The 22,825-nt window shown below is 57.1% G+C and overlaps 1 protein-coding gene across 5 annotated transcripts; it reads right to left on the bottom strand.

Annotated features, from left to right (window-relative positions):
- Positions 1-222: 222 nt before the first annotated feature.
- Apc2 (APC regulator of Wnt signaling pathway 2) lies at positions 223-22,429 on the bottom strand. Of its 5 annotated transcripts, none has more exons than XM_029482599.2 (15): positions 22,346-22,429; positions 16,488-16,646; positions 16,239-16,329; positions 15,972-16,152; positions 13,884-13,992; positions 13,669-13,785; positions 13,425-13,502; positions 13,185-13,283; positions 12,135-12,522; positions 11,435-11,530; positions 11,084-11,223; positions 10,651-10,728; positions 10,332-10,448; positions 9,464-9,678; positions 223-7,421 (listed from the first exon to the last, which is right to left on the bottom strand). In XM_029482599.2, the coding sequence occupies exons 1-15, from the start codon at positions 22,397-22,399 to the stop codon at positions 2,435-2,437; spliced, it is 6,909 nt and encodes a 2,302-aa protein (XP_029338459.1). In that variant the 5' UTR covers positions 22,400-22,429; the 3' UTR covers positions 223-2,434. The 5 variants fall into 5 exon arrangements, with proteins under 5 accessions (XP_029338459.1, XP_085699121.1, XP_021030136.1 ...); XM_085842995.1 differs by having other exon boundaries at positions 13,669-13,782; XM_021174477.3 differs by lacking the exon at positions 22,346-22,429 and adding an exon at positions 19,230-19,861.
- Positions 22,430-22,825: the final 396 nt, after the last annotated feature.

The following is a 22,825-nucleotide window of genomic DNA, read 5'->3' as shown; positions in this document are numbered from 1 at the left end:
CACCATGACACCTCCACCACAAGTGACCAGTGGCTGATGGCCAGGTACGGCTTGGCTGAACCTCAGTCAACCTTGGCTCCAGCATGTGGGGACGTGACACGCTGTCGAGTCAGTGAGGGGGCTCAGAAACGCCTTCTGGGGTTGAACAGAGCTGTAGAAGAAGGTCTTGGAATGACCTCCCTCCCCCTCCAGAGCCAGTGATAAAGATGAAGCTACAGAGCGACGGAGTGTCTCGCTTTATTAAAGATATGAACAAGAATCAGAAGCCAGGCAGGGTGTCCACCCGGGGGTCTGCGTGGGGGGTCGGGGTCAGTATGTACAGAAGTGTAACACTGTAGTAGAACAGGGCGGAGACAGTATGGCAGCAGGGGACACACTGACCAGGTGTGAGCAAGGGGTGACATTGGCCAGGGACAGCGACAGACAGACACACACACACAGTGAGGTAACTGGTGGGCATGATGCCCTGGTCAAGCACCCAGTGGTTAGTCTCCGGTAGACCACTGGTGTCCAGCTCAGAGCGCTAGCAGCCATCGGCAGCCTGGCGGATAGCAGACCCCTCCTGTTCTGAATCTAAGGGCACACCAGCTCTTACCTACCCTGGGCTGGATGTTACACTGTGTCTTGTGTCCCCCACTGTCTGGGGTGAAGAAGGCAAATGTGGCTGCTGGGCCCCCAAGGCTGACAGGACGGGAGGAGGTGGCTGGGAGAAAGATGGCCCTTGCATGCTGGTGGCACAGCCCAGACATCTCTGCTGTTCCACTCTGAGTCCGCCCCACGGCCCACGTGGGGAAACTGAGGATCAGAGCAGCACGCTGGCCACCTGGGCTCCCACACTGTGTGGTGCACAGGCTCAGTCTACAACCCCAGTTCAGGGTCATCCTGGGATGCCTCTGAGGTTTGAGAGGGTCTCCTAGAGCCACTTGGCTTTGTTCTGAAAAGGGCCTTCCGTGTCCCCTCCCTACCAGTCACCCGCAGGCCAGCAGCCCTGGCTGGCAGGCAAGGTCCTGGCATTGAGCAGTTGGTGTCTGGAGTTTCTACTGTGACATTGACCCCAACAGTTAGGGGCCAGAGCCCCCCAGACAAGGAAACATCAGGCATTGCTTAGACTGTGGACTTTCAAAGCACTGGATGGGTGTCATGATAGGGGTAGCCCACACATGGTGGCCCCTAGTCATCAGCCTGCCCCTGTGAGGCAGCATGCTTGGCTCTCGGCTTCCTGCCATAAAAGGGACCTATGGAGAAGAGGACAGCAGTGTCATCGTCCCTCCCAAGGCCACCCGCCCCACCCCATTCTCAAAGCCACTTCCCTCATCTCAGAAGAGGGACTTGAGGCCAGCTCAAGGGATGGTCCCTTCTCTGGGGACAGCTCATGCAGATGGCCATGGTTATAGGGCCCCTTACCAAGAGCAGTCTGGCATTCCACAGTAGAGAGGTTGTTGGCTCTCTGTGGAAAGACCAAGCTGAGTCCTCACTCTGCCCCTGTGATAGCCCAGGTCCTTGAAGGCTTGGCTACCTTACGTCTGGGTCCCACTCTCCACCTGGGTCCCTGCCCTCTGTAGCAGCTCCAGGCGCCCCACACTGTCACCAAGCCCCCATTGTGATTCCAGGCTGTGACTGAGGCACGAGAGAGAGAGATCTGATCTGGTCCTAACACCTGCATCATAAGACAGGCAGGCCTGGGAAGGACCAGGCTCACACAGACGGGCCCACCTCCCTTCAGGGATGCTGGCTGACTCCTGGGCCCTGCAGAGCCTAGCCAGCTTGTCCTTGGAATTAGAGTCCCTCCTGTCAGTAAAGGGACATAGTGTTGGCTGATCCACAGGTTTTGTGTCAAGAGGGCTGTTTGCCCTTGGCAATCTCTCAGCGGCCATGACGAATGCTGGGAGCAGCTTGTCTACAGCCCCTCGCCAAGCACTCTTCAGCCCGCCTCGGAGAAGGCAAACACCCCTGGCAGAGTCATCATTAACCAATTACCCCAGCACTAATTACAGGCTTCCACAGTGCAGGGCTGAGGCAGCCCCAGCTGCCACGCAGAGGCTCACTGCCCCACCCCGCAGCCTGTGCCCACCTCAGGCAGGCAAGCACAGTCATCTCCCTAGAAGCCATGTCCACCCACCCTCCTGCTGGGTGCAGCTCAGGACAGGTCCTGCATGGGCCCACAGCTAGTGGCTCTCAGAGATCGGCTGTCCACCCCTTCCCAGGCCAACCTCAGAAAATGGGGCTGTGTGTGCCCTGCGGCCAGTCTATAGCCGATTCCCTTGAGCCCCAGGCATAGAAGCACGGGCTGGCCCTAAGGTGCAGAGGTGCGAGCTGGACAGCGGCTCTGAGGGCATAGATGCGCCTACTCAGAGCATTTAGAGAGCAGGCCCACGTGCAGCCAGCCTGGGCCACAGGGTGAGGAGAGAAAGTTCCGGATTCAGGCCTATACCCACTACTCCAGGAGACTGGCTGGAGAGGAGACCGGGGCTTTCTCCACTGCGGAGTCACTGGCCATTGTGGCCGCTGCCATAGGGCTGGGCACATAGTTGAAGGGGGGAACCCGTGCAGCCCTGCTGGGGGAGCCATGCCTGCTGGTGGGAAAGCCTGCTATGACAGCACTCAGACCCTCATGGGGGAAGGGCGCTGAGGCAGGAGGCTTGGTGAGTACTGGTCCATCCACATCGCTGCCCTGGGGAGCCACAGGGCCGCTAGCCGAGGCCTGTGGCAGATCCCTGCTTTCCAGGCTAGGTGACGTGCTAGAGTTGGTCTTAGAAGTGGCCACGTCCTCTGTTTGCACCACTGCGTCACTGGTCTTGCGCTGTGGAGTTCCAGCGGGGCTGTCTTCGGGTGACGAGACCCTGAGAGGCAGGGCAGTGGCAGGCAGCGTGCTGCGCAGGATGTGGGGGACATCTTCATCTTTGATTCGACGCCAGGTCGTACCCGGAGGAGCTACCCTGGGCAGCGGCCTGGCCTCGCCATCACTTCCCCGGCGTGTGGCATTGGCCTGGGTGGTGGGCACAGAGACAGCGCTATCGGGCCTGCGGGACACACTAATATGTGGCAGGGATGCGTACCGCTTGACTGTCTCAGGCCGTCCAGGGCTCGCCCGCACAGGCAGGCGTGAGGGGCTCTCAGAGCTGGTGCGTCTGGGCGCACGTGGCGCGAGACCTGGCTTGGCCTGTAGGGACCTCTGTGCTGCCAGGGGCTGCCGTGGGGATACCCGCAGCTCATCGCAACGAGAGGAGCAGAGAAAGACAGCAGGGAGTGCAGGCCGTCCACGGCGGGGCGAAGCGGCCTGGGAGGTGGAGGCTGTGGAGTCCGCAGAGGACAGCTCTGATCTGCGCCGCCGAAGGAGACCTGGGGATTCCTTGATGAAAGTCAGCTGCCTTCGGAAGCCTGAGCGATCCGAGGACTCGCTGCCACTGGAGCGAGCTGACGCCATTCGCACCAGGCCCAGGCGGCTGCCACGTGCCCCAGGAGTACCCTCAGCTCCAGCTCGGCCCCTAGAGCCAGGTTCTGGGGATGGCCTGGCCAGTGGAGGTGGCACTCGCCTGGCTGGCCTTTGCATGAATGGGATCCGCACAGGTGACTTCTGGGTCTTGTGTTGCTTAGCCAGAAGGGCCCGCGCTGGTGACTTGGGCACCGGGGACCCCCCAGGGCCAGGCAGAGGTCCTCCTGTTGGAGTGGCCAGAGGGGACCGCCTAGGCAGGGGCTGGGATGCTGGGGAGGTCTGTGAAGAGCTTGAGGACGGGGTCTTGACGAGGCGGGCTGGAGGAGTGGCACTCCTGGGCGGGTGGCGCAAAGCTGCCAGCTCAGAGATCTTGCCCGGTCGGTGGAGGCTCCGTGAACGTTGTTGCTCAGGGCTGGGGGCTTTGGTGACAGTTTCTGGCTGAGTGGTACCAGATGTCCCTGTCTTCTTAGGTGTGGTACAAGGTCCAGAAATACCTTTGGACTGAGTGCGGGAGGCTGGGCCGGCTGAGTAGATCACTGTCCGCCCTCGGAGCATGGTCGACTCCCCTGCCGTCATTTTCTGGGTACCCTTTGCCTTCTCAGGGCCATTAGGTAGCCGGGGACTCCCATTGATCTTAGTGGAAGTTGTGCCCCGTTTCTCAGGACGCCAGGCACCTCCAGCCTCTGCTGCAGGCTTTCGCCCTTTCCTGAGCTTGGAGGGCTGGAGGGTGGAGCCTGCTGACACCCCGGACACCAAAGACAAGAGGGAGTCAGACTCAGAAGATGCTTCCAGGCTGGCTTTGGCCGCTGCCTGATGCAGCCACGTGACAATGGAGTTTGCGCCCTCTTGGATAGCCTGCCACTCCACACTGTCCAGGTCAGAGGCTGGATCGGAGCCAGCCACCTCCTCCTGGCATTTCTGGGTTATCTCAGTGGGCCTTATGTCTGACCTCACGGCTCTGGGCTTGCGACGCCGCGAGCCAGGCATCTGGGTCCGGCGCCTGGGCATGGCCAAGCTGATACATCTCTGCAGAAGTTCCTCTTCTGCCCTTGGGCTAGGAGAGCTGTCCTGTTTACTACCCTGCTTCTGGCCGAGAGCATGACTGGCCGGCTGTTCAGAGGCCTCAGGCTCACTGAGGGAACTAGCTGAGGAAGTCAGGGAATAGCAGGGCGGGGTCTCATCCACGATCAGTCTGGGCTGGGCTCTCACAGGAAGTGTGACAGGCTGGGCCGCCCTGGATGGAGTCTCCTTTCTGCCTGCGGGTTTCTCGCGCTTTAGAGCCCGTGGGATGGCGGATGCCCGCCGAGGTGGTGGTGCAGTGGCTGGTGGTTCCTCATCAGAGTCATAGAAGCAGTACACAGCTTCCTCTGTGGGTGTTGTGAGGCATAGCGACTGCAGGGCACCATCTCCGCGGGTCCGGGTCTGGCATGAGCTATCCCTGTTGGACCGAGCACTCTGGGGCCTGCTGAGGGGTAGCTCCAATCCTGCCCGGTTCCTACTGGGCCCCCGGGTGTGTTCTGTGCTCTTACCAGCGCCTGCTGCCTTGGGCCGGTGAGATCGGGTCTGCCTGGCAGGGGCAGCTCGGCCTGTAGGTTTCTGCCTGTCCCCAGGTCCGGCCGGCTTGTCCCTGGAGGGTCCCTGTAAGGTCTCGTCACTGAGCGAGGCTGCACTGGAAAAGTTAACGGGTGTGCCCTCTGCAGAGTCCGTGCCTGAGTCATCACCCCGAGCCGGGGCGGGCACTAACATGTACACAGGGACGGGCAATGCGCGGCGGCCCGGCACCAAGGCCGAGGCCACCTTGCGGAGCCGGGCGGGCATGGCTGCCCCTAGGCATTCACGCAAAGCCTCCAGTTCTTTATCAGTTGCTGACCGAGCCCTAGAACCAGCTGGTGCTGGACCATCCAAGCGGCTGGCAGCCTCGTCCCTCCGACGGTGGCCCCCACCACCCACCCCACGCTCTGGGCAGGCAGGTGGCCTCAGACGCAGCTCCACATCCTGCTGAACATACAGCTCATGCAGGGCCAGTGCACTGAGGCTGGAGGCGCAGGAGAAATTCTCGTCTGGCTTCTCCACTGTGAAGCGAACGCTGCCCGCGTCCAGCTCCGAGGGCGGCTGGCATCTTTCTCGACAGTCTGCGATGTCTAGGAAGCGTTTCACATAGCTTTCCCACTGCAGGCTGAACTGGCTGGTCTCAGGCTGCCCAGGAGGTGCCGGTGGCGTCTTGCTGCGGCTTGGTGGCATCGTCTGCCCGGGGCTGTCTGGCAGCTCGCTGGGACTCACAGTGCCACTGCCCAGCCCACTGCACGGGTCACTGGGGATGGAGCTGGCAATGGAGCGGCTCTCGAAGCTCCCCAGGGAGCTCACGGAACTACAACGGCTCAGGACCAAGGGCGTCTCCTGGACGCAGTTCTCAGATGAGCTGGATGGTGTTGCATCCTCCACCCCAAGACCTCTACTGCGCCCCCGCTGCGGGGCTGGGATGGACACCGGAAGAGAGGTGGACCCAGATGCTCGCCACGCCCTACCCAGCTCAGCCTCACCAGCCTCCTCAAGCCCCTCCAGGGATGAATCGCTGTCAAGGTTCTCCGCCTGGCTAGGGACGGCATGGCCCGTGGAAGACAGAGAGGACAGAGAGCTGCACCTGGAGAGGGACATCGGCCCATCCTGTGCCACCAGCTTCTGCAGCACCTTGCTAGCCATGGGCAGTGGAGAGGCCACCAGTTTCTCAGGGACTTTGCTCAGGCTGTCTGCAGGTATCCATGCCTGTTTCCGAGCCCCTGGGGACGTTCCCGGCCCAACCAGGGGTCGAACACCTGCCCCAGCAGCCCCATCCAACAGTGGAACATGCTGATAGGTTGGGGATAACTTGATTGTGCGCACTCGGGCATCGGTGGCTGCTGTGTCCCGGGCAGGAAGCTCAGCCCGGCTGGGAAGGTCCAGGTCCAGTCGACTGGGCCGAGTCTGTCCGCGCACAGGGTCATCACGGTGCTCGGCCAATGCAGCCAGCGGGCAAGGCGTCATGTGTTCTCGGGTACAGTAGCCATCGCTGGTGCTACCGCTGTTCAAGCTATCATTCGAGAGGCTGGTGTGGGCTGCCTTGAGCCTCAGCAGAGGGTGCGCCCGGCTGCCAGCCTCACGCCTCCCACCCTCGGTGCCCCGGCATGGAGAGCAGGACTGAGCACGGCCCTCCCTTGGTGCCTCCTGCCCAGGGTCCCCCGAGCTGAGACTGAAGCTGTCGTCTGATGAGGTGTGCAGGGCAGAGATGTCCTCCACCAATCGGTCAATCCGAGCCACAGCCAAGGCCAGCTTGGCCTTGGCCTTGGCAGCCACAGCTGCCTCCCCACCAGCCTCCTTCTCGGCTTCTAGGCCACCCTGGCGGGCAGGTGGGGTGCGGGCCAGTGCCTGGCCCTGAAGGAAGGGACCGCCAAGGAACATAGACATCACTGCTGGGCTGGCAGGCTCAGCTGTGGTGGCCGCAGCAGCCAGGGATGGTGCATCATCATCATCAAAGCAGCCAGAATCAGAGGCATAGTCCTGCACCAGCCCGTCCAGGTGGCGGAGAGGTGGCAGGGGTTTCTTTGAAGTGGTCTCTGCCTCAGGCAGACCCTGCTTCTCTAAGTGACTGAGTGCATGCACCAGGTGCCGAGTGTCCAACTCAGCTTCCAGAGCCCTCTGCTTGCGGACGTACAGACTGGGCACGCAGGTGCCTGGGGAGACAGCCATGGCTGCGGCCTGATACTTGGCGGGTCGGTGGGCTAGCAGGTTCCGCAGAGCAGCAGCACTACCCATGGCGATCATCTTGTGTTTGGAGTGGACAAGGTTGCGTAGCATGCCCACGGCCCCCAGGTCCCACAATAGTTCCTGATCGCGGGGGCTGCGGGCAGACAGGTTCCAGAGGGTGCCGCAGGCATTGCTCACGATGGTCAAACTGTGTGATGTGAGGTGCTGCAGTAGTGTCTGCAGGCAGTTGTGGTCACGGAGCACCTGCCTGGGGGGAACCCAGAGAAAAAAAAGGTGGGCTTTACCCCAGCCCTGCAGTGCCCACCATCCACACCACACTGCCATTCCCGCCACACTACACGAGAGCTCCTCTCCCAAGGTCCCCAGCCCAGCCATGCTTGCCTGACTCAGCCACTCCTCTAGGCTAGCTATGCCCTTTGTTCAATCATGCCCACCCATCTCCCCTATACTCACCTCTACCTTGCTGAACTCTTAGCCAACCAAGTAAATTAGGTCCACCCCTGCCTGTGATGACCCCGCTCAGCCAATCACAACACTGCCTCGCTATGCCCCTTGGTTTGCCCCGCCCCACCCCGCCCAGTCCATACCTACCTGTCAAGCCTGTGCTCAACCATGCCCACCTCCACTTTGCCCCCACTAGCTGAACGACCCCAGCTTGCTAGCAAGGCCTAGCCACGCCCCTACATGCCCCGCCCACCACACAAGACTAGAATCTCTAGATATAGCAGATTAAAATGTCCATCCTTTAAGTGTGAATTTGAGAAAAAAATAAAATAGCTATACCATAAGCTTTCCCAGCCGCGCTGCATGATTCCCCGCAGCTGTTTGGATTTGTTTTGTTTTGAGGAAGGGCCTGAGCAAGCCGAGGCTAACTTTAAACTCCATAGCTAGCTGAAGGTGACCTTCCTGTGCCAGGCTTATAGGTGTGTGTCCTGTACCTCCATATCTGGGTTATGTATTTGGTTTGTTTTTTGTTTTTTTCGAGACAGGATTTCTCTGTAGCCCGGGCTGTCCTGGAACTCACTCTGTAGAGCAGGCTGGCCTCGAACTCAGAAATCCACCTGCCTCTGCCTTCCAAGTGCTGGGATTAAAGGCGTGCGCCACCATGCCCAGCTTATTTGGTTTGTTTTTAAGACTTTTTTGTTTTTTGTTTTTTCGAGACAAGGTTTCTCTGTGTAGCCCTCGCTGTCCTGGAACTCGCTCTATAGACCAGGCTGGCCTCGGACTCAGAGATCTGCCTGCTTCTGCCTCTCAAGTGCTTGGATTAAAGGCGTGCGCCACCACGGCCGGCTTCATTTGTTTTTAAGACTTAATTTTAAAATTATTTTTTAAAAAAGATTTATTTTCTGGGCAGTGGTGTCGCACACCTTTAATCCCAGCACTTGGGAGGCAGAGACAGGCTGAGTTCTGAGTTCGAGGCCAGCCTGGTCTACAGAGTGAGTTCCAAGACAGCCAGGGATCTCAAAAAAAAAAAAAAGAAGAAGAAGAAGAAGAAAAAAGAAAAGAAAAAATTTATTTATTTATTTTATGATTTTATGTATATAAGAAGCACCAGAAGAGGACATCGGATCCCATTACAGATGGTTGTGAGACACCATGTGGTTGCTGGGAACTGAACTCAGGACCTCTGGAAGAGCAGTCAGTGCTCTTAACCACTGAGCCATCTCTCCAGCCCAATTTTAAAATTCCTGTCATTTTATTTCATGTGTACGGCTGTGTGTCTGTCTGTGCACCATGTGTGAAGTGCCCACCAGCAGCAGAAGGGGGCGACAGAGCCCCTGGAACTGAAGTCACCTGTGGTGAGCTGCCCAACCCCGCGTGTTGGGAACAAAGTGGCACATATGGACAGTTACTGAGACGCACACCATACCTGGCCCCACCCCTTTCCTTTCCTCCTTGTCTGAGAAAAGATCTCAATTGACAGTCCTGACTGGCCTGGAACTTGCTAGAAGCCAGGCTGGCCTTAGACTTGTAGGGCATCCTCTCTCTGCTTCCCGGGTGCTGGGGTGGGGAGCACGCCCTGCCGCGTCTGCCTTATTATGAACATTATCTAGTGATGTGGTTTATGTTATACTCTGTGTATGGTCGTTTTGCCTGGATGTTTGTTTGTCTGTGTGCCACATGTAAGAAGAGGGCACAGGATCCCGTGGAACTGGAGTTAAGGGTGTCTGTGTGTCACCATGCGGTGCTGACGGCCAAACCCAGGCCCTCTGCAAGAGCAGCCACTGTTCCCCTACCATCTCCCATTCCCGGCCTCTGTGATATGGGTGGGTCGTGATGGGAGCTGACCTGTAGTCCTCCCGTGTGGCAATGAGGCTTGACACGTTGCGCAGGATCCCACCGCCACTCTCAATGACTGCCAGGGAGTTCCCTTGGCAACGGTATGTGAGGGTGCTCACCAGGAAACCCAGTGCACCATCTACCTGGCAGATGGCCGCCTTGTTCTCTGTGCTGTGTGCCGACAGGTTCCACAGAGCGCTGAGCACACTCTTTAGGGTCGACTCCTGGGGTGGGAGGGAAGGGTGGTCAGCATGAGGGGTGTAGCCACTCGTGGGCCCCACCACTCGGGCCAAAAGATTTTCCACAGAATCAACAGCCCAGCCTGGTAGTGAAGGATTGTGTATTCAGGAGCCTGAGGCAGGAGGGTTACAAACTCCAGGCCAGCCTGGAATATCTGCAATATGAATAATAATCAAAAAATGCTTCTAAGCTGGGCGTGGTGGCGCACGCCTTTGATCCCAGCACTCGGGAGGCAGAGGCAGGCAGATTTCTGAGTTCGAGGCCAGCCTGTTCTACAGAGTGAGTTCCAGGACAGCCAAAGCTATACAGAGAAACCCTGTCTCAAAAAAACAAAAAACAAAAACAAAAAAAACAAAAACAAAAAAAAAAAGGCTGCTAAAGTAGCTCTTGATTGGAGCCCTGCCTAGAATTGCCCAGTGAGGGGCTGGAGGCATGGTCAGGGTGGAGCCCTGCTTAGAATCGCCCAGTGAGGGGCTAGGGCGTGGCTCAGCAGTGAGGATTCTATGAATGTCTGTACTTCCATCCTCAGTGCGGTGCGGTGTGTAAGGTTGGAGGTTTCAGAGCTGTAGCCTGGGAGCCCTAGGCTCATTCATCCAGTTTACCTTGGTTTCCCCAGTTCCAGGCTGCCCATGCTCACCTTGGAGGCCCGCAGCACACATTCCATCAAGGCGGTCATGCTGCCAACCTCCCTCAGCACCTTCTTGCTGTTGATGTCTGCCCTCCATGACAGATTACGCAGAATACTGGAAACAACCTGACCAGGGTGGGAGAGGCAGCTTCAGTGGGACCCAGAGCCCAGGTTCCAAAGGTGTCATTTCCTCCCACCCACTGTGACCCTGGAAGATGGCCATTAACAAAACTTGGAGTATTCTTAGAAGTGATCAGATAGAGACCTCTGGTAGTCGTCCCAACCCAAGAGAAGCAGGCCAAGCCTGCCTCTCCCCTGCCCTGTGTACCTGATGCAGCTCCTCGCTCTCAGAGCCAAGCTGGGCCACAATAGCTTCCATGCAGCCTCGGCGGGCACACAGTGTGGCCTGTTGGGATTGACATTGAACAGCTGAGGTCACAGCAGTAAGAACAGAGGACTCCCCAGCCCTTCCTCTCCCTTCTCCCAACTGGCCAGCTAAGGAAAGTGAGCCTCAGACTCTGCCAGCCCAGAAGTCACAATTCTCCAGACCTTGGGGGTCAGGGAGCCAGCATGGATGTGACCCCAGCAGAAACCCTTCCCAGCTCCTGCCCTCTCTGGACCACATCATCTGTCTGCTCTACCCATCCGTATACTGGGAATGATTGTCCCCACTTCTCAGGACCATATTCAGTCTGAGGTTAGATGGGGCACACCTCAAGATGGTACCTGACCCTTGCCCAACCTCTTCCCACCCCGGGAACCTTGTTGGCAACGTCTCCAAAGGTGAGGTTGGTGAGGGTCATGCCAGCGTAGCGGCGCAGGGCAAGGTTGAGTGGGTCCTGGGTCATCTTGTGCATTTCATAATCCACCTGCAGTAGTTCTGCCACAGCCTGCAGGCCCCCTGTAGGTGTGGGAAGGGAAGGTGGGTGTCATGGAAGGACTGAGATCGGCCAGAGGGGCCAGCCTCCCCATCCCGTACACATCTACCTTCCCAGTTCTTTATAGCACCCCCCGGGTCCCACCCATCCTCTGTAATGACCTCATGGCATTAAGATAGGTCAGCCAACAGCTGTGGCTAAGGCTCAGGAGAGGACCCTAGATGGGACACCCACCTAGCTCATTCATAGCCCGACGGTATTCTTCGTCAAATGACAGCTTCATCACTGCACAGGTAGCCTGGCAGATCTGTGGCTCTATTGGGACAGGAGCTGTGGGCAGGCATGAGGTTAGAGTCTCCCTCCTGGAGTGATACCCATGTTCTCCCTTGCCTCTCCTCGTGCTGTACCTACTGCTTCAAAATCTGTGGCATGTCAGACACTGACTAAAGGCCTCCTATACAAACGTCTCACAGCAGAGGAGCTGAGGCTACTTACATACCTCCATAGCAAGGATAGGTCAAAAAACTGCTGTAGTGCTGGTGGCACAAGCCTTGTGACCTTATAGGGCCTACGCTATAGGGCAGGTTCAAGGCCAGCCTGGATAAATTAGTGAGACCAAAAGAAGGAGGACTGGTGGCCTGGATCAACAATATAGCCCCTGCCTAGAATCCCCCAGTGAGGAGCTAGAGGCCTGGTTGGGGTGGAGCCCTGCCTAGAATCCCCAGTGAGGGAGCTGGGGGCGTGGTCAGGGAGATTCCCATAGAATCTCTCAGTGAAGTTTTGAGGGCATGGTCAGGGGTAAAGATTCTTGTTCATCCCTTTGCCACACTGTCTTAAGGTTCCTTGGGTTCCGCTAGAAACAGTAAGAAGGTGCGAGGCTTTGTTGGTCCCCTGCCCCAAGCCTATCCAGGTCCTGTGGATGAGGCATACTCACTGTCTCCTGTACCACTTTCTGTCCCGCTGTCCCGCGCCTGAAGCCAGTCCCAGCAGGTCTCGCAGTAGGCTCGGATCTGCTCCAGCACATGCAGCACACGCATCTCCTTGCGTGCCAGGCCCTGATCTGGCTGGGAGAAAACGATGTTGTGCAGGGCCGCGTTGGCGCGCATGCGTGCATCTTTGGCACCAGGCGCTCCGGGGATCCCTGCGCGCCCCACAGACCCAGCCTCAGTGCCATGAAGGATCTGGAGCAGCAGTGGCAGACAGCCCGAGCGGCGCATGGCTACACAGCTCTCTGGCGAGCTGGACATGGCCAGCAGTGTGCGCGCAGTATCTTCCTGGTCGCGCGTTGCCAACATAGATAGTAGCCAGAACACCACCTCCACCTGCAGGGGAACACGGGATGATGGCAGGCTCACAACGGGAACTGTGAGCCACCACTTGTAATTGACAACTCCTTCAGAAGGTGGCTTTGTGGACCAGTAAGATGACTCAGTAGATAAAAGTACTTGCTACGGAATCCGACGACCCGCATTGTATTCCCAGGGCCCACATAATGGGAGGAGAGAAAGGACTTGCAAGTTGCCCTCTGACCTCCACACCCACACCAAAGCATGACCCGCCCTCTCAGGGCGCCCACACTAAGTAGGACTCCTTAGTCCCAGCAATCAGGAGGCAGAGGCAGGTGGATCTCTTGAGTCTGAAGCCAGCCTGGCATACAGGGCAAGTTCCAGGTCAGCCAGGGCTACACAGTGGAACTTTGTATCAGAAAAACAAAGACCTCTCACCTCACAGGGAGCCTCAGTCCAGAGCGGCTTTCTAGCAATGGGGGTTGCTTGAGGACCCCCAGCCCACAACACAGGCAATCCATCTTCAGATTCTCCCTTTTTTTTTTTTTTTTTTTTTTTTTTTTTTTGGTTTTTCGAGACAGGGTTTCTCTTTATAGCTCTGGCTGTCCTGGAGCTCACTTTGTAGACCAGGCTGGCCTCGAACTCAGAAATCCGCCTGCCTCTGCCTCCCGAGTGCTGGGATTAAAGGCCCTTCTTACCTTGCTGTTGCCAGGCTGAGGGGTGCCATCCTCAGGGTGTGTGGGGACTTCTGCCTCCTGCTCCTCCTCCACTGCCACAGGCTTCACCGCCAGCAGAGCCTGCAGAAAGAGCATTGGCCTGGTGGTTCAGGCTGCGCCACGCACGGGCTGCGGACCCCTTCCTGGGCCCAGAACAGGGGAATACCATTGAGTTGACAGGCATCTGTCATCACCCCCTTTGACCCCTGTTTGTCTTGGTACCTGAGGCTCTGTCTGCTGCACCCGGTCCTGGGCTTCCAACAGCTCCTTGTCAATCTGCTCCAAGCGCGAAGCCCGGATCTAGAGAACAGAGAACACAAAGTCAGCCCCTGACTGACCCCCGCCTCCTCCCAGCCTTGGCTCCTCCCATTTCTGACTCCACCTCCTAATTCTCCGCCCAGCCGCGGACTCCTCCCATTCAGCACTGCCCTCCACTCCCCGAAACCCGGGTGTGCACTGCCCGCACCTGCGCCCGCTGCACCATCTCGTCGGAGGTACCGAAGCGCTCCTCCATCAGCGAGCGGATGTGCTGGGCCTCGAACTCCAGCTGCTGCCGAATCAGATCCATCTGCATCGAAAACTGCTGGGAGGGGCACGGGCTGTGATGAGGTGCGTTCTGACCCGGCCTCCTTACCACCGCCACACCCCCGAACCTTCCTTAGGTGCGCCCCGGGAGCTCACCGTGTCCACGTGGGGCAGCTCATCCAAGCGCTTGGACAGGCCCTGGAGCTGAGAGTAATACCATAGCTTCTCCTTCTCCTCTTTCTCTATCTCGCTCAGCAGGAAGCATCTGGTGGAGGGGATGCACCGGACCTCCTCATAGGTGGCATTCTCAGGGACGATCGCCCCCCCCCGCCCCGCCCCTGCTCCCAGCTCTGAGATGGGCATTGAAAGGAACTGAGTGGGTGAAGAAAAGCTGATCAGAAAGAGAAAACAAAACAAAACAAAAAAACAACCCCTTGGGAGCTGAAGCCATTTTTGAGGCCAGCCCTGACCACAAGTGTAATCCCGTCCCAAACAAGGGTTTAGAAAAATGGCTTATCCGGTAAAGAAACTTGTGGCCAAGCTTGATGATCCAAGCTCCATCTTCAGAACTCACATGATGGAAAGAGAGAAAGTGACTTGTGCGGGTAGCCTACATGCTCCCTGGACCACATACAAGTAAATATAATTGTTAATAAATGTAATTGGAGCCAGGCGTGGTGGCACATGCCTTTAATCCCAGCACTCGGGAGGCAGAGGCAGGCGGATTTCTGAGTTCAAGGCCAGCCTGGTCTAGAGAGTGAGTTCCAGGACAGCCAGGGCTATACAAAGGAACCCTGTCTCGAAAACAAACAAACAAACAAACAAACAAACAAATGTAATCAGAAAAAGCTAGAAGCGGCAATCTAGGGGATGTGTGCCTGCCATCTTAGCACTTTGGGAGAATTTGACCAGCCTTGGCTACTTGGCAAATTTGAGAGCTACTTGAAAGCCTTCACACACACACACACACACACACACACACACACACACACACACAAAGATAAAATAGCCTGGCCTGGTGGTGGTGGCACCTGTAATCTCAGCACTCGGGAGCCTGAGGCCGGCAGATCTCTGAGTTTGAGGCCATCTTGGTCTACAGGACAGCCAGAGAAACCCTACGCAGAGAAACCCTATCTCGAAAAATAAACAAATAACCAGCTAAAAAGGAAAGAACAGGAGATCCTAGGAAGACCTGAGAAGTGCTCCAGTGCTTACTCATGTCCAGTGTACACACCAGGGGTCAGGCTCAGGAGTCCCTCTTCATTTACCCTGTCACCCCGGCAGGCACTGAGGAGGCTGAGGCAGGAGACTGACCAGCGTGGACTGTACACTGAGACCTCTTTCTTTCTTTCTCTCTTTCTCTCCTTCTCTCTCTCTTTCTTTATTCCTTTCTTTTTAAAGATTTATTTATTTATTATATATAAGTATACTGTAGTTGTCTTGAGACACACCAGAAGAGGGCATTAGATCTTATGTGATTTCTGGGATTTGAACCTCTGGAAAAGCAGTCAGTGCTCTTAACCGCTGAGCCATCTCCCCAGTACAAGACCCCTTTCTTTAAATTTTTTGTTTAAATAGGCTAAGTTATCGGAGTGGGCAAAGGTATTTGTCTTGTCGGCAACCTAAGAACCCTGAGATTGACTCCCGGGATTTCCTGGTGTTCTCTGACTTCCACACACGTGCTATGGTGTCCCCAAAGAAATAAATGTGGCCAGGGAGTCAGAAAGGAAAAATAATACCAATCAACAAAATTCCATTTCCATTTTACAGAGCATTCATCTGAGAAGTCGCGCCGCAGAGCGGACTTAAACTGTTTGTGGAGTGACCTCGTGCAACCCAGAGGGGCTGAGCTGGGTTGCCCCCTTTGGTGCTGCCCCCTCCACTGGCCCTGGGCCCAGAAATTTTGGGCTTCGTCCTTCTATCAACAAAGGCCTCCTTGAGGATCTCTGGCATCAGGCCTGTTTCTGAGCCCTGACTTTGGATACCGCTCTGTCCCTAGAGACGCCTGTATGTCTCAGACCCGGAGATGCGGGTGGAGGCTCTTCTCTCCCAGGAGCCTTTCCCCTTGCCAGGAATGTCCTCATATCCTCTGTCCACCAGTTGGGGTCAGCCAGTCAGGGATAGAGTGGAGATGAGTGAAAGAGCCTGGAGGTGGATGTGGCTGATTGGGGGCGGGGCCATTGCCAGCGACCCAATCCGAGGGCAGAGGTCCCTGGGGGCAGGTCCTTTCCCACGCCCTCTCACCTCTCCTGATCCAGTTCTTCCAGCAGGCGGATGGTGGCCCGGCTCAGCTCTCCAAAGCTGTCCTTGGATGGTCCAGAGCCGTGCACTGGGCTTCCCTCTGGAGTCCGGGCGGCAGGCTCCGGGCCCAGGGCTGGAGCATGGAACTTGAGGTTGTACAGGCTACTGATGTCAGTTTGAAGAGCTGGAGGGAGGGAGGCACTGGTGAAGGTCAGTGACCTGCTCTTGCTATATCCCTGCTGGCCATGGGCCGTTCTGGAAGTCACTCACCTTTCAGTTGCTCTAACACTTCTGTCTGCCCGGAAGACACGAGCACTCTCGCCTCCTGCTCCAGCTTGCCCTGAAGGTGTTTCAGGACCTCCTGCGGGCAGGGTAGGGAATAGGTCTGTGAGCATCAGGGCTGCCTGGACACACAAACATCTATCACCCTGGCAGTCCACATGCCTTGAGGACCCCTCCCAAGACATCGGTGCTTTCGCGTCTGTCTTTCTGACCCATGCCCTCCATGCAGGCTCTCACCTTCATTCCAGAAGTCTCTGTCTCGAGCTTGGAGAGATGGCTAGAGTTATCCCTCAGCTCCTGCCTTAAGTGAGTGTTCTCGGCCTTCAGGGCCTCCACCTGGCGCACCAGCTGCTCATATGAGGCCATGGAGCTGGTCATTTTCAACTCCTGCAGTGCCTGGGGGTAAAGGGGTCACAACAGTGGGTGCTGGTCATCGGCTCCCCCTCAGAAAGTCCTGGAGCAGAGCCCAGCCTTCCCACCCATCCTCGAGGCAGGAATAGTGTCAACCAGTCCCCTGGGAACCAGCATTCGAGAGAGCCGTAGAACCAGGAGGAATTGAACCTGGGAGGCTATTTGATGTGTATAAGGCTAACTGATGGGTGGACAGACAGAAAGACTCTATGACACCTGTACTGACAGCCAGAGAGACACACAGACATCTGTCACCCTGGCAGTCTAAGTCAGTAGGGACACCTGGAGCCCACCAGGCTCACAGACTGACACAGGAGAAGCTGACTGCAGACAGACAGACAGACAGACAGACAGACAGACAGACAGACAGAAAGGAGGGCAGACACACTAGGAAGGAGGGGTCACTAGCTAGCCTAGAACACTGTGAAGGCCGAGGAGCCTTGGATAAGAGGGTGATGGGCAAGAGGCAGGGAGGGCGGTGCAGAAGACCCCGACTCACCACAATCCTCCCCGGTGTTTGTGTCCTGGGCTGGGACCCCCTGTGGCCCCACATCCCTCCACTCACGCAAAGGTCCCCAGTGGCTCTGTTCATGGCTCAGCAGCCTCCATCCTGGATACCATGCCTCCCTCAGCTCCGTCACAGCCCCGTTCTTTGTGCTTCTGTCTTTTCTTTCTCTCACCGTCCAGTTGGCCAGCACCTTCTCCCCCAGCTTGGCTCTCCCTCCACAGCTATCCTGAGACCTTCACGACTGATCCTCCTTCCGTCTTTGTTCCCTTCCGTCTATGGGAGCCCCCTCCCTCCGCCTTTGTCTGAGGTCCACCAATAGCATCCTCTCGTCCTGAGGCATGGTGGAGTGCGTAACACCATCTCGTCCTCTCGGCTGCTCCCTCCTCAGGAGCTTCCTCTCCTTGCCAGCCTTGAGGCTTCATCCCAAACCAACCACACCCCCTCCCCTGCTTAGGTGACACCTGCTCCCCCACCTCACCCCCAACACACATAACCTAATGCTCTTTTCCCCCCTTCTTCTCTGGAAAGCCCCACCCACCCTGATGTCACCCAGGACATGGGTAGAGGGAACCAGTGAGTGTCTAGGGTCTCAGCCCCTCATCATTCCATCCCCGCAGAGGACCTGCTGTGGACCTAGCCATGTCTTCTGCTCTCTTCCTACAACAGCTGTTCCTCCCCAAAGGGAAACTGAGGTCCAGGGCTGAGGGGTGGGAAAGTAGAGGGGGAGGGAAGGAAAGTAGGGGGAGGAGGGAAGACAGACATAATCAAAATCCAGACCCTGGGATGCTCAGAAGTCCAGGCAGTTAGGCAGGCATGGTGGCGCTCACCCGTTGTTCCAGCACTCAGAAGGTGAAGGTAGGAAGATCAAGAATTCAAGGCTAGCTTAGGCTACATATTGGGTTCATGACTAGCCTGGGCTACATATGGCTCTGTCTCAAAAGACCAAAAATTAATACAAACAAAGCAGTCCCCTCTCCACGCCTTCTGCATCCACCTGAAGGGTGAGGAAAATCCTGGCCGGTCCAAGGGCTGACAGAAGGTCCCAAGGGAGACCTACTCATGCTTGTCTTTCGGTAGGATGTTAATCCTACCCAAACCAAATTTGGGGTATCCCAGCTAGGATCGAGGCTCATATCTAATCTAAGCCCTGGTTGGAGCTGAAGTCACCCATGCCCTGCCCAGCCAGAAGAAACAGATGAGGTACGGACAGGTACGGACATCCATCCCCAATGCCAACCTGTGCCGACGTTCTCAGTCCACATTTGATGCCCTTCCTTAATGTAGCTTGTTGTTCGGACTCCACAGGGCTACCAGCCCTCTAAGCTGGGTGCATTCGATTCTGCTCACGCTCACCCCACCAGGCCTCTGCACCCCTCTCACCAGGCCACTCCTCCAGCCTCTCCTTGCCTGCTATATACTGAAGTCACACTCCCCTCCAGAAGACGCCATCCTTGCACTATGGCTCCTGATGCCCTCGGGATAAGCCTTGACCCCCACAGGCTCACTGGGATTCACTGGGGACAGAGATGCACTAACTTGTCCTCAGGTTTGCACACCAGGCCACCTTTGACTCCGGTAGCCCCACAACCTACATCTTCCTACAGAAAGCGCCACCCCCAGCCCCAAGCCTCCATCAAGAAGCCACCTCGGCAGATGACAGGGAAACAGCAATAAAGGAATGTGGGTTTACAGAGCGCGATTCAGAGGAGGGAGGCACAACACCCAGAGGGGCGCATCTCTGACTTCCTGTCATCCCATTCCCTCTACAGAGAGGAAAAGAAGACCAGAGCACACAGCAATTCCCCCGGGGCGCACAGCATCCTCTCCTCCATTGCTTATGCACCATCTCCCAAGGATCCGGTATGGGAACCGTGTGTGTGTGTGTGTGTGTGTGTGTGTGTGTGTGTGTGTGTGTAGGACCAGCCGTAGCGCCTCAGACACCTGCCTGCCTCATCCGGACTCAGTTTCCCCTCAGCTCCTATTCTGCCTTGGAGTCCGTACTGACAGGGCGCGGCAGGTCGCGCCCCTGCCCTCCGCCCAAAGGAAGACGCACGGCTTACTTGCGTCTGGGGTAGCTGTAAAGCCCAGGGCCTTCTCCCGCCTCTTGGCTAGGCCTACAAGCCAGACCTGGGGTGTCTAGGTCTCCGGGGGTCTCGGCAGCACAGGCAGAGGGGGTTGTTCCAGAGGGACAAAGCCGCATCCCGGCCTAGCCAGGCGGCGCTGCCGCTCCGGCGCTGGGCGAGACCACTGCAAGCGAGCAGGGGAGGATGCGGGATGCAGGGGCCTGGGCCAATGGCGATGCGGGAAGATGAGCTGGTGCTATGGCGACAGCCAATAGCAACCTGGGGCAGGGACCCGTGCTGACCGTGGGGCATCGGGCCTCTGCTGGAGCTCAGGGGCCGATGGGGGTGGGGGACAGTGGGATTGGCAAACTCCTTACCAAGGGGGGAAGGGGGCGCCCCGAGGACTAAGACAACAAGCAAAACATCAAACTGATAAATATTACACCAAAATCTTGAGGAAGGGGACCACTCAATCCACCTGCCAGACGTGGAAGTGTCAAGACAGGAAGGGCTGGGAGCAAGCAAAGCCAAGAGTGCCAGAGGTCCCAAGTAATCTGGGACTTGGAAGGTTGGGAGATGGGCAGGCACTCAGGGAGAGATTGGCAACCTCTTCCCATCTTTCTCCAAGTACCAGGGTCTGCCATTTCCTGTGACAGTTCCTCTCTGTCTCTGTCCCTGTTTCTATCTCCCCTTCAGTCTCTCTCCAGCTTCAGCTCCATGATAGGCTTAACCTGCAGAGCCTGGAGCTGGAGAGATGGCTCAGTGGTTAACAGTGCACATTCCTCTCCATCGGACACAAGTTCGAATACCAACAGCCAGGTCTAGTGGCTCACAGCTGGCTGGAACTCTGGGAACCCACAGTTCCAGGGGATCCCACACTTCTAGTGACTGCCTGCATGCACGTGCATGTGCACACACACACACACACACACACACACACACACACAGAGAGAGAGAGAGAGAGAGAGAGAGAGAGAGAGAGAGAGAGAGAGAGAGAGAGAGAGCCCAGGATTAGTTTCTGAGCAGTCCTCTGGCTGCCAGCCCTACTCACAGGACACAAAGGTTGTCGGTGTGGGAGAGGCAGCTATGTGGCCTAATGTGGTATTTTCCTATCCAGGAGACCCAGAAAAGCCATGGAGTTCCTGCTCCTCTGTGGACGTGAAGGTGTTACAGGCTGGCCAAGGGACCTCCTTATCCCACAGTGTCTCTAGGCAGTAAATGCCTAGAGCACCAGAGACTGAAAGACTTCCGGCCAAGGCGCAGCATAGACCTGCAGCTGCAGTAACAGCAGCATCCAGCCAACTGAATGGCAACATCCAGAGTTGGACAGGGCTATCCCTGCTGACCCAGGAAGGAGGTGGCAGAGGGGCTCTTGCTGGAGCTGGGGAAGGCTGTTCTCCATGTCTGTCATCCCAGCACTGAGGCAGGAGGATTGCATGGAGTTTAGGCTCAGCCTGTGGAGTTTAGGTCAGACCCTGTGGAAGGGGGAAGCAAGAGTTGGCAAGGCCCACTAGTAGTCAGCTCAGGGGCTGGGAGGGCAAGGTGCCCTGCAGGCATGGAGAAATAAGCTAGGGTGTGATCCAGGCATTGTAAGCATCTGCACAGCCCTGGAGGGGGCGTGTAATGAGATAAGCCAGGGCAAGCCATCAAGCCTGGGAAAGCAAGGAAGGTACTCATAGCAACGCAGACTTGAGCAGGCCTGGAGCTGGGTGCAGGTGGGGCACAGAGCCTTTTAGCTTCAGCTCTGCCTCTACCTCCCTTGGGCATACCTGTCTCTGGCCTCAGTGTCCAGCTTGGGTGGGAATCCTTAGCTTACTCTGTTCCCTCCTGGACACCACAGCTCGCTGGGGCCTCTCAGGCAAGGGCTGGTGGAAGCAAGGGAAGACTGGCCACTCCCATACAGACAAACTGAGGCTTGGGCTAGGAAGCACTCAGCTCCAATTCACACCGCAGCTCCATTCAGGCCTCTGGGGAGGAGAGCTCTTCTCCTGCCTTCTCTCCTCGGAAGGCTATGGGGACTCATGGGCAAGATGCCCTCAACCCCAAACCTTTAGAACATTCCTCACTCCTGTCCCCCTCCTTGCTGACGAGGCACAGACACCCCCAGTCACCAAGTACCTGAGGCTTGACCTTCAAGTACACAGGAGACCCTGCATCTGCTGATCAGAGCCCAGTGCCTCCCAGCTCTAGAGCACTCCAGGCTTCCCAAGGGGCCACACACCCTGGAACCTCTATCCATGACACTGCAGAGGTCACTGGGCCTCTCTGATGACTGCAGGTGTCCTCTTGGTGTCCTGCCAGTCACTCTCCCCTAAGTGGACTCCAGTGGGTGCGGAGTGAGCACAGAGGCAGGCTGCATAGCCATCACTTGGGCATGGCTATGAGCGGGGTGACAGGGCACAGTCCTAATGGGGAGGAGTTAGCTGCCGCTGGACCATAGTAATGGCCCTCAGTTTCCCCAGAAGGGAGCAAGCTGATGGTGCAGCCAGGACCTCCGGAAAAACCCTAGCACACAAGCTTTTCTTTGGCTCAGTCATGTGACCTTGACTGCTTAGCTGTGCCCCAGCCTCAGTTTCCCCTTACATATCGGAACTGCAATACCGCAAGGCTCAGAGTAGAACTTTTGGAATGTCATAGTCAATGGACGCTGAGCAGGGAGGCTCTAGTTCAGTAATGTCCGCAGAGGAACTGAGGCCTAGCAAGTGCGTAGGGCGTGGTCGAGGCCTGCATCCTGCCCTGGCTGGAGCCTGAGCTTGGTGTGCACCAGCTGCAGCCCTCTTTTCTTCAGAGACCTGAGGGTCTCCGCAGAAGAAAGGAAAGAGAGGAAAAGAAAGGAGGTCTCCTGCTGAAGTCTCCCTCAAGGTAAGCCTGCGCCTGCGCAGGACGGGGGAGGGGTCGCTGCAGTACAAGGGAGGGGAACTCAGCCCCATGCACATGCTCAGGAGGTTTCCTTGGCAACTGTCTCCAGAGCAACTACGAAAGACCCCCGACCCATCAAGCTAGCTTGACAGTTGAGTGTCCTCTACTGTCCTCGGGGCCGCCATTCCCACAGTCAGGACCTCACCTGGCTCTCCCCACACCCTCATCTCCGACCAGAACTCCATGCATCCTACCTGGTTCCCAAAGAAGGCTGAGTGCAGCAGGCTCAGGAGTCCCAAGAGCCCCATGAAGCTGCAGCTGCCCGGACAGCACGCGCCCCGCCCTCCACCGCAGGGATGGAAGGGGCGGGAGTATTGCGCCTGCGCAAAACCAGGGGCGGGAGGGGGTGTCACTATACTGATGAGGGGTGACCCAAGACTCTGGAGATGAAAATATAAGACAGGATCTCTTTGGGTAGAGCGACAAAGCATATATCGAATGGGCCTGGAGCACCCTAAGGGTTGGAACCGGTCCATTGAAGAGGGGACCCATGTAGAATCCGTGTTTGTGGGAGCTAGAAGCGCCACCCTGTGGCTATGACACCATGCATCTGCCTGTGCATAGTCAGTCACCTGCGTGCCCAGATACCCGCTAAGATTCACAAGTCATTCAAGAAAAATGTTCTGGTTGCCAGCCTTAGAGCCGGGCACAGGGCATGGGGGGGATCCGCTGGA

Source organism: Mus caroli, unplaced genomic scaffold (assembly GCF_978045245.1).
Source record: "Mus caroli unplaced genomic scaffold, Mus_caroli_1 scaffold_9, whole genome shotgun sequence".
Taxonomy (NCBI): Eukaryota; Metazoa; Chordata; class Mammalia; order Rodentia; family Muridae; genus Mus; species Mus caroli.
The sequence above is the reverse complement of the archived record's forward strand: the minus strand, read 5'-3'. Positions and strand labels throughout refer to the sequence as shown.